General features: G+C 33.9%; 1 protein-coding gene across 1 annotated transcript in view; it reads left to right on the top strand.

The window, feature by feature from the left end:
* LOC108736690 (out at first protein) overlaps window positions 1-12,017 on the top strand; it is a 163,082-nt gene that overhangs the window by 54,078 nt on the left and 96,987 nt on the right. Inside the window, exon 2 of the mRNA XM_018469216.2 lies at window positions 3,109-3,222. Coding sequence (XP_018324718.1) covers window positions 3,109-3,222 — 114 coding nt within the window. The remainder of the gene's footprint in view (window positions 1-3,108; window positions 3,223-12,017) is intronic.

Here is a 12,017-nt window from a genome sequence, read left to right as displayed (position 1 = left end):
CTTCTCTATCCACGGTATCCTCATCATTCGCCGGTAGTACCACATTTAGAACGCTTCTAACCTTTTCTTTTCCGCTGCGCCCACTGTCCATTTCGCACCCGTATAGCGCCGTGCTCCAAACACATTTTTAACAACCTTTTTTGATTTTCTAAATTAACCGGTCTAAATTAATTAAAAATTATAGTAATTGAAATTTGCCTGAACAATTTTTGATATGTAACTTTATTACTTTTGAACTTTATTGTGGGATAAAAGCAGTTTTTCATCTGCTATATATTAAACAGCCCTGACGTCTTTTAATTCATATTCTCGTTTGTGCTTTTATCTCAGTCAAGCAAAAAGCTGGTCTTCAAACAAAAACGTCAAAGCTTTGTCGGCACGGTTCATTTATTACATCCAGTGATGTTTTTTAAATTTTTGTATATTGTCTTCAATGAATAAACACTGATGTTGTCCGAGTCATTGATCCTGTTTAATTGTAAATGTATTTTTCAAAAAAAAAATTTGTACGGTACATTATTTCGATACATTGATAGCGTCATTATTAGGATAATTACCTAAGATGAACCACCGAAGGTCTTGCTATAGGCATACGGTAAGATTATAGGGAATTGTTGGATGTATTTTGAACTGTCTTGAATACTGTTTTAAAGTAGTTTGAAATTGCTTATTTAACCTTTGAAGGCGTTAGATAGAATTACAGAACGACTGGAAATTTCAAAGCATTTCGAACCTTTATGCGATATTACTTTAAATGTCAAGCCTGTTCTAGAAAACTCTTATTAGTTTATCCAGGCAATACAATCGGGGATTTAGAAGGAAACAAGTACTTTTAGTTTTTGTGAAATTCCACATAAATGATTGTCATCAAAAATTAATAACTGAATACATGTAGATGATACACATAATCTAACTAAAACTTTTCTTGTGTGATACTTTTACGTTTTAAGCAGTTTTTATACATCTTTTACTATTCTAAGGGTTATTTTATGGAAGATCTCGTGTAAGGAGGAAGTAATGCGTTTCTATTCGACATCGTAAGGTAACGGGCAAGGATTATGTGAAGATGGGCTGATATCCGATAATCCAAACTTGACACTCCATTAAATGTAATAACACACACTATTAAGTAGAAGGGATTAAATCTTCCGACGATTATTATTTATTAACACGGTTGTCATGGTAGAATTTAATGATTTTCTTGAAAATTTCGTGAACTCTACTAAATTTGTTAGCACCAACTTCTTTGGCAATATGTAACATATTTTGGTGCTGTCTTATTCAATGGCTTGCGGCATCTTTGACTGACCTAATGTACTTTGGTTTTCTATGAATATGCAGTGCCTGTGATAAAGTTTCAACCATTAAAAAAAACGGAAAATAAATATTTATAGAAGTATAAATACTTTGGAAAAATAGTTGTAAAGTTAAATAAATTATTAGAACCATACTCGCCATGGATAAGTTAGCAGTAAATATTGTTTTACATTTCTGTGAATATATAATGCAGAATGCCTTGAAGCATATTCTCCTTAATATGAAAAAGTTATTCGTTTTAACACAAAATTGAGAAATACCTAAATGCAAAAGAAACCTTTGACCATATCTACACAGTGTTTATATATTATGTGATTAATTAATGATATGAAAAAGACAAGGATTTTAAGAAAACCGTTTCATGTATCGAATGAATAAGAAAAGAATAAGTTAATGTTGGACTAGGAAAATTATCCTGATCTTTGTGGTAATTACTCCCACATAGGATTATATTTACTAGCGGTAAAAGCCTTAAGGCGTTTCTTAATTTTCACAAAGCTATCAAAATTACGTTATCGAAGGCTTTGTACAGTACATCAGCAATGTTAATTACGTCATATAGTGAATCTAATTAATACAGGAAAAGATGACATCAAAAGGCAAAAATAACACCTTTACTTTGGTACAAAATTAGTTATTTGCCTACACAGTAGATATAAGGAAATGTGCGAATTGATGTTAAATTGACGTGAAATACGAAACAGGGACCGTAAATCAGAATTATACAGAATTTAAACGGAGAATATGTCGTTGTTTGGTATAAAGGGAATTTGTGAAAAGAAATTTATAGTCAAATAAATATAAGAGCAGTACTAAAAGGGCTTCACTGAATAAGGAACTTTATGTGGTATCCAAAGAGGATTATCGCTGGTTTAGAGAGATTTATGTGGAAATAATTCTGGCGTACGAATTATGTCAAACGCAGAGCAGTGTTCTTGTTCATTCCTGTCAATATCGTTTACGCGCTTAGGGCGTTTTGCAAACTAGATCAAATTAATTTAATGATGAGTACCAGAAGTTTCTGTCTGCCACAGTGCACTGAATACAGTGGAAACAAAAAGTATTATATTTTTTTAATTTAGTGTATGAAAGCTGAACTGGCATTACTAATCACTGAATATGATTACATATTTGAATAATTATTTTTGTTACCTATTAAGGGCAGTGTATTGCAACAAGTCATCCCTAGATAATNAACAGAGGACTCTATGGAAGTCAATAAAAAATAGGCAAGATAGGTTGGTAGGACACCTTCTTAGGCATGAAGGTCTAGTCAGAGACATATTAGAGGCAGAAACAGGAGTTAGGAGGGGTAGAGGTAGACCTAGATTAGATTACTGTTCTCAAATAGTTAAGAATATGGGATGTTCTAATTTTAGAAAATTGGGACGATTACCTTAGGATAGGAAAGAGTGGAGGTGCGTGTCCAACCAGTCTTAGGGTTGACGACCTGATGATGATGATAATGAGAATAAAAACCGGAAAACTTGTTCGTTAAAACATTTTGAAAACAATCAGACATATACTTTTCAGAAACGCCATGTTGCCTGTCATGGTGTACGTTTTTTAGATTAAAGTAAAAATGAAAATTATGAAATTGTAGGTAGGTAGTTATATAGTTTCCACGAAAAATGTTAATGGGTGATTTAAAAAGCACAGTCTACTAGTCGCTGTATGGAAGTATTCGTCACTAACATTTAGGACTTTATTTAAATTACAGTGCGTTGGAACCTTTGCTGGTTATGACTTCAAAGAGCGTCCGTTGTTCTCTTTAATATTTATTTTTTTCAGGGTGGCGATGTTGTTCAGGAAACGATAGCAGCAAATGTGACAGATGACACAGTTACTTTAGAATTTCAAAGGCCTGACGGTACCCTCGTTACTCAACTCATCGACTTCAGAAATGTAAGTAAGCAATTTGTCAAGTTTCTGATTTTATAAAGATAAAACGTAATATGCGAATACTAAGTTGACATCAAAGTATTGTTTCGTGACTTCTTGTGGGTATAAAATTTTGTTACTCGACAAGGGTAGTCTGAAGAACTATATACAATCTTAGAAAATGTATCACATACAAAGGTCGTTCTTATTTAACACAGCGAAACTTTTAAACCACTTAATTGAAAAATTTTTGTGAATAGGGACGTATTTTCTACTGGTTTTCCATTCTCTCCTTTTAGACGTACATACTGAAAAAAAAATTAAATTAGAAATGTTTCATTGAAAAGCGATCAAAGGGTTGAAATGTTATTTATTTAATTTTTAATCTTCAATCGACGTTTCTCCTTTTTGCTCGAAGGCTTTATCAAGATACATTAGTAAGCTATTGCAAATTAGACCTTTTTTGTTCAATCACCCAAATATTTAATAACAATAATTGTGATTGTCGTTTTATCCATTTCTATTTTAATTATTTATTAATATTTATTGTTTTAACTATGATTTATTATTTTAGGTTGCGTGTTAATTTATAATTTCAGTCTGTGTTTTTGTATATGTGTTTCTTATTGTTGTTAAATAGTTGGGTTCTCCATGTCTCCGTCTAATGTAAAACAATAACTGAGTAATTTACCTTGATAAAACTTTTGACCAAAAAGGCGAAACGTCGGTTGAAAATTACAATTAAATAAATAACATTTCACCCCTTCGGTCGCTTTTCATTGAAGCAGTTTTAATTCAACATTGGAGAAGATAGTACAAAATAGTTAAAAACTAAATTTCAAATATCAACTGACTGTTCGCTACTGTTTACTATATAAAGGGAGTTACTGATTCTTGTCCAAGAGTATCAATGTTGACCATAAAATAAGCAATTCTGGTGTGAAAGTTTTAATTAATTTTTATAATTACACACCACCGTTTCGCCTTAATGTGAAAAACTTCCCCAGGGCTCACCTAGAGCACCAGCCAGTAATCTGGTTTATAAAATCTGTTTCATATGTAATCGTCAAAATAATAATTGGGAAATCGTCGAACATGTACTCTAAAAATTTCGAATTAATTTTCCACTTGTACCACTAAGAGAAATAATAAAAGTGACGATAAACGCATTACAACCCTTAATACCATGTTATTATTTCTGTATTAAACCTTTCTTTCAATGCCTTTAGTTTTAAATACGGCCCTGTTAAATGCCTTGATTTTTACAATTATGAGCACAGAGCATACTCTTGTTTATTTTCAGTCTGTCTTTTACCCTAACTCATTAGTTTCGGTTTTTTAAAGTTCAAATTTTTATAACCGAGCTTATGGATTTTTTACTGGTATTCTAACATGTATTATATATGTGTGTAGCTATGATTGAAAGCGTTGTTTGATGATGGAAGCAGCTTTTTAATTTTCTGCCCGCGAAAGGTATAATAGTTACGTTTTCAAATATGAAACTATGAAAGCAGCCAAACGAGCTATCTTTAGATTGCTTGAACGAAGAACCTTTTGAATGTTGTTAAGGGGTGGGTTGTTACCAGAGGGCTTTTTATACACGCACGGCATATATTAGAGCTAGTAAAAAGAGTGATGGTGTTCATTAACCTAGTTCAAGGGGCTTAACGTTACTCATTTCTCAGCTTTCTGGCTGGAAAAGCGGTAAGTAACTGTTTGTCATGCTAACGATTCCTTAAGGATCACAAGGCTCTTGTCCGGCTCGTTACTGCTCATTAATCTCATTCGCCTTTTATTTATAAGAGGGTATTGGGGAGCTTTTTTCAAAGTAACAGTAAGTAATGTTAAATACATTTAATGCAATCTTACACGAAGAGAAAAATTACTGTGTCGTCTCATAATCTGGGTTTCTTTGGCTGAAAATGGAAAAATTACTATGCTAGCGCAATATATATTCCTATGCTTTGTAGTAAAGTTTATAACATTCTTTTACAAAAAATATTAGACTGATACTAAATTTTTTTGCACTCGCTATGTAATTTTTCTCTTCATATAGCAATTGCTAGTCGATAACATTTTCACCAACGTGGTTCCAGTCTCAGGAAACTTTATGAACGTCGAGTTTACGCTAGTATCTAGGGACGGTCCGTCCATGTAGGCAAACTAGGGTACTAGGCAACCTGACTGCTCGAATTTCAAGTATCGAAATAGCTAAATTTTTGTTATATTTTGTTAACTAACTGGTTTTCTTTTTAATTTTTTTTACTTTATTTGAACCGTAGGATCATTTTCGAAAACTAGAAAATACGTACAAAGATGAATGATGAAAAGCTGTTTATAAAACATGTACAATTTTAAAAAATTTCTATTATGCACATAATATTAGAAATATATTTTGTAGAACATATTCCTTAGGTTCCGAATTTTTCAAACAATTGATTTCTATAGTTTTTATTCCCAGATATAAATGCCTTTTACTGTTTATTTTGTTACACTATGCAAGTTAACATCAATATTCAACTTTGCTTTTTATATTTCGTAATAAATATATTAATTAATGTTATAATCTAACGATAAGATAAGTATGTTACGGCTCCAGAATATTTCTGCAAAACAAAACAGATTTTCTATTTTGTTTTTATTTTCTTTCGTTTTCTTTTTTTTCTGTGTATTATTCTGAGAAGAGACATTTTCAAACAAGATACATCCCTTTCAGTTATTTATGATAGGTAGGCAGGGAGAGAGAGAGTTTTACATATATGTAGCTAGGTATCTCTGGCATTCAGAATTACTTTTGTTGTGGGAATCCGCTCCAATATCAGCTCCACATTAAAAGCCTGGTAGGTATTTACGCGAGTCCATGTTTAGCAGCAAATATTTTGCTCCGCATCCATTGAAATTAATTTTTGCGTGACTGCTTCCATTGTTCCAATTCTCCACATTCTCCACGTATACGTGAATAGATATTGATAACGGCACTTTCTGAAAACTGTTACATTGATAAAGATCTGCAGGCAACTCGCTATCCTTCAGGTCAAGAGGAGGAAGTAATTAACTTTAAACGGCGGGTAATTGAAAAGAAACACTGTTAAATTAAATTGCAGGGGTGCAGTGTAATTGCATTTAACGTATCTGCGTTTTAAAGTTTCTACGAAATTTAACGAAAATAGAAGATTGTTTAGAATAAATTAAACACGGTTTATAACAGTAATTGGGCTAAATTTTAATAATTTTTAAAATGAAGTTAGCGCATTTATAATACATATACAGTGTATTGATATATATTAATGTAAAAACAAAAATTGTGGGACAAGAGTGCCATCAAATAAAGCAAGAGCTAAAAGAAACAAAGGGAAATGCAACAAAAAAGGAAGGTAACATGCAAGACTTCTACACTGTGAGAAAAAAATTCAGACTGTTAATTGAAAGAAAAAACAAGGAGGACCAAGAAACAGACGTAGAAGAATTAAGCATTGGAAATCCGAAAACTGAAACAAAAAACCAGAGGAAGAAGAAGACGAAATAAGTAGAGAAGAAATTAAAAAGATTAAAAAAAAGAAAGCAACAGGTGAAGGGATGGGATAATAAATGACATATGGAAAGGAAACGCAAAATTACCAGAAGAATGGAGGAGAGGCATTGTGGAAATAAACACTGGATATAAAATATACGCGGAGATACTAAAAAAAATCGGCTCAAGACAGAAATAGAAGAATAAATCTCATGAATGATACACAAATAAGCTACAGAAAAGGAAGAGGGACACTGGATGCAATATAGATGGCCATTGAGGAAGAAATAAAGAAAGAAAAAGGTGAAATCTTCCTATTCTTTGCTGGTATGAAGGGAGCCTTTGACAGGATAAACAAAGAGAAAATATAGAGTATAATAGAAGAAAAAGGAATGAATATGAAGTTAAGAAAAAGAATAGAGGAAATATATGAAGCAACATCATTTAATGTGAGAATCAGTGAAGAAATTTCGGAAAAAGTTAGCACGATTAACGGGGTGAGTCAAGGATGTCCCTTGAGTGCAGGTCTTTTCAAACTAGCTTTTGCGGATGTAGAATATACAACGAGGAAAATTTAAATGGGAGGCGTAGTCATGGGAAAGAAAATTAATTTATCTTAAATTTTCTTGTGAGTTCTCGATCGAGTGTGTTGATAGTTCTTCATTTTTAATGATAAAATCAAAACAACGAAATTTCGGATGCTGACTGCATGCCGCACCCTTATATCGTACCATATAACGATAAGAAACAGAGTTTTAGAGTTCCTGATAGTATTTGCAATGAGCTTTCCAAAAATAATTTTGCCCAAAAGTTGAAAAGTTTGAAAATTTTCTTTTTTCTAGTTTTAGCAGGAGATTAGGGTCAGTCTCTAAAACCGTATAGAAAAATTCTCTTGCATTTTCGCGAGAATTCAATTGTTTACAAATTAATAGAAAAATAGGGTCACTAATTGATAGGATTAACCTACGAGTTCGTGGCTTCACAGTATGTTAATTACGAATTTGAACTTGGTGTAGTTCTGAACAGAACTACCCCAGGTTGTGTATTTTTCACCCCAAAAGCTATATTTATATGGCAGAATTTCGTGGTGCTAACCATTTTTCCACCCAAATTGGCATACTTATTTAGTGTCATAAGCCTACAAAACTACGAATGTAAAGTTTTTACTGTAGTTCTGGTCAGAACTATTCCTAACTGAGTATATGAATTTAAGAATTGATATATTGAATAAAATAATTCGAAGTGGTCAGTATTCTGTCGAAACTGCTGGACGCGGATCGCAATTTTGATATTTTTGGATCTCATCAGCGCGTCGCAGGCAGCTCCGATAGAACACAGACCAACTTTTACCTGCTGTCTGAACAGCGCGTTTTAGAAAATACCACAAATGGCGCGGAAAACGCTATCTGTAGTAGGATGCTACATTTTGGGATTACAAGGTTGTGTTGGAGCATACGTAATCCCAAAATGTAGCATCGTACTACAGATGGCGTTTTCCTCGCCGTTTGTGGTATTTTCTAATTGAAATATTAGTTTAACTTACAAAAGGTTATTCAATTTCATCAAACGGAAGTTGAAATATTGTAAGGGACAATAAAACCAAATGCCTTGTAAGTAGAAATTGTAGATGATTAAATATAGCCCGAATCTTTATTCTACTAATTAAATAAACATTAGCTATAATAGAACAGTTGATCGTACTTATATATATGTATTTAATTATGATATCGATTTTGGTTTACAAATCGCATTTTACGTTGACTTGCGTACAATCACTTGCAATGTGAAGTCTATTTTTAACAACCCCGGTTTTCACTTTGTTGAAACTTGAATTTACAAGCTGAGTAATAACGCCGATAAACGGTAGCCGCGCGCCTTCATGCTAGGTATAACTTACAACGTACGGTTTCAGCTTGTCACGAGGTTAATTAGGGTTATATATCGTCTATTGTTGGTTCAGAAACTTCCACCTCAGGTGCTTCCCTTAATCCTGTATGTGCTATAATAACATAAAGGTCTATTTACGGGCCTGAACTGGGCTTCATCTATTTTTCTGCATAGGAAATTTAACAAGTATAACGGTAACGGCTCTCCAGTTCGATAATAAATAGTTCACAAAGCCTTATCTAATATTTATTTCCGGCTCTAGTGGATATCGATTTTAATTGGAAAATGCGGTTATACAACCAGTGTTTAAACGAGCAACTGTTGTAATTATCTTTCTGTTAAGTCAAGCCTTACAGTAAGTGCATAAGTTCGCTTTTTAGAATCCCCATACAGTTGGTCCGAGTTAAATACTGAATTTATTACTAGTGTTGTCCGTCCAATAATTCATAGCTTTCTTAACTATATATAACGGACTTAATATCTACACAATCTAGATTCTAGAGTGATATTTCGAGGGTACTATCTCGTCAGTTGTATGCTTGGATCATCACTCTAAGGTCATATATCGAATTTCATTTTTCTAGGTAGTTACACCCATGTAAATGAATTGAATTAATGATATAGACTGACAGACCGAATCTATTATGTATACATAAGAAGGGAGGTTTCTATGGTGCTTACACGTACCCCTCAATTCGTGGATCTAGCTCAGTTTTTTCCAGTTTTAGTATTCGATATTTATTAAAATGTAAACAATTCTAAAAAATAATATGAAGTTATAAATGATACTCATTTGTATAAATTTGCACAGTTTGCTTATCATTTTTTGTACCTTAATATCCATGCACGTCATTTGGATTTCCATAAATCCTTTCCGAAGCTTTAAGAGGTTTAAACAGTTTACTTCGTGCTAAGCATGAAATATTCCGCTCTGAGAAACGTTTCGGTAGGAACCTACATGCTTAGTTCGTATACCATTTCATTCGATAATACGTGCCTTGAAAGTTAACATTAATAATTGTTTTCACTGTTTCACCTGTACGGAAAACAGGATTAGCTACATATTGGGCTAATGCAGAAACTTTATTAAAAATAAACATTTGTTTAAGCAATCAACAGATTGTTTTCTTTTCTGGAAGTTCATGAGATATTTATAAAAAAACATACAATTGAACCGATGGGGAACTTCTCCATAGGTCTTTCCATCATAATGACAGCATCAGTTCACCTACTGGCCGCAAAAGCCTTGGATATAGGGGTTGTTTAAATCGTTCTTGAACCGAGTGGCATGGTCTAGAGATTTAGTCCATTGCTTAGTATTGGGGAGGACGCCGGTTCTATTCCGGGTCCGTCTGCCTTGGTCCAAGTTTTTCTGTGATTTCCTTGGATTACTTAGGTGAATGCTGGGGCAGTAATAGTCGACACATAATCTTTCATTCTCTTCTGTCTTCATTTCGTCCGTCTCATCTTTCTCACCCGAAGCAACACCCACCCATTCCCACGATTCCTGAAAGGAGCATGAAGAGGGCCTTCCGCTCTACCTTCTGGAGTAGTCCGGTGGGATTGCCCGCCCACCAGTATTAGTAACTGGTGGCAATCAAACCCAAAAATTTTAAAATTTTTATCGTTCTTGAAGATCTATAATTTCCACCTCCGACTGTCACTTATTCTTGTTACACCCTGTACATTATAATTATGAGGGTCTGTGTGCTCCTACAATTTTAAAAAGTCTGTGCCTGGATACTGGAGTATTTTATTCTAAAACCCACTCTTTATTAAAGCTACGTTTTAAGAACCATATAAGGATTTTACTGACAATGAAATAGAATTTCAGAACATCATAACGGCGCATATTAAAAGGATCTGAGGACATTGTCCTTATGGCATCGTAAAAAGGGAGGCTCTCTAGAAAGCGAGTAAACGAGAGAAAGAAAAAGCGGGTGCTCTGCTTATACTCACAGTTTATAGACGCCACTTGCTAAGTGGAAAACAATGTTAATTTCAGACGTGCGTTGAAACAGGCGGCTTTCCTCAGATAACACTCGTGATTATTTCAAGTTGTTTTGCTACCAGTGCGGTCTCCGTACGTGCTACAAAGTAAATTAGATGCTATTCCCATCCATTCAAATTTATCCTTACAATGCTAGCGCTCGTAGATGGTTTTTCTTTACTCTGTTTTTCCGCGTTTGTCGTTACACTGTAACATTTAAGAGGTCAGGCAAACATAATAAGCCGACCCTCATTCTGTACTTCGAGAGCAACCTTGTTCTTTGTTTAAATTTAATTATGGAAATGAATGTCATAAACGTAATTGGTTTGGTGTGTCAACGGAATTAACAATGAAGATTCTCTCCGTCTTTGATTATTTTTGTATACGTATACAACTAATGACCGAAACAACAATTAGTATTAGTTGCAACTTGTTATCGTCGGGAAAAAAAATTGGTGGTGATAATGGTCTAGATGATGCCCCTCACCCCTTCGGGGGTAAGGGTGGGAGGGATCGAAAGAGGAGGTCTCCAACACCACTGTACCATAAAAAGTTCGTGGCGGTCTCGCCCCAATAAAAAGTTATGGGGGTTCAAAGTTAATAAATATGCCAATTTTTATACATTTCTAGGCATGTAAATGTTTATATAGTCATTCTTAAACAATATTCAAAGGTAAAACTAATGAAAAATACATAAAAATATTGAGAAAGTTATATAAAACATTATTTAAATATCTTTATCAATAGGTTAGGTTAGGTTAGGTTATCGGGTTTTGTTCAAGTGACCACCCTCTTTCGATCCCCCACCTCCACCCGCTTGAAAATAATTTTTTTTATTGAATTTTATTTGAATTATAGTATATGAAAATTGTCAAAATAATCAACTTTTAACCCCCATAACTATTTATGGGGGTAAGACTGCCACAAATTTTTTATGGGGTTTTACTCAGGTGACTACCCTCTTTCGATCCCCCGTACCTCCACCACCATCTAGCCCCCATAACTTTTTATGTGGGTGAGACCGCCACGAACATTTTATGGTACAGTGGTGGGGGAGACCTCCTCTTTCGATCCCACCCACCCCCACCCCGTTCGGGGGTGGTGGGGGCCATCATCTAGACATTTACCAATAATTTAAAAATCATTAGGAGCGAGGCAGAATGGAATCAAGGTGGTGAAACGGCTGACCGTTTTCATCTACCTTGATGCTTTCTCTGCAGTTTTCTACATTTCCCCGTAAATAATAAGGTGTAGACCAATACACATAATCTATTTATAGCAATTGAATTATTGTTTTAGTTGTTTTAAATAAATTATCTTTCGTCTTTTATCAATAATTTCTCAAAAAATAAATGTAGTTACCTATAAGTGTAAATGTTTTTTAACCTTTTTTAATTTAGATACACATAGATATACATGTATATCTATGTA

This window comes from Agrilus planipennis, unplaced genomic scaffold (assembly GCF_000699045.2).
Source record: "Agrilus planipennis isolate EAB-ADULT unplaced genomic scaffold, Apla_2.0 scaffold12, whole genome shotgun sequence".
NCBI classification, from domain to species: domain Eukaryota; kingdom Metazoa; phylum Arthropoda; class Insecta; order Coleoptera; family Buprestidae; genus Agrilus; species Agrilus planipennis.
The sequence above is the reverse complement of the archived record's forward strand: the minus strand, read 5'-3'. Positions and strand labels throughout refer to the sequence as shown.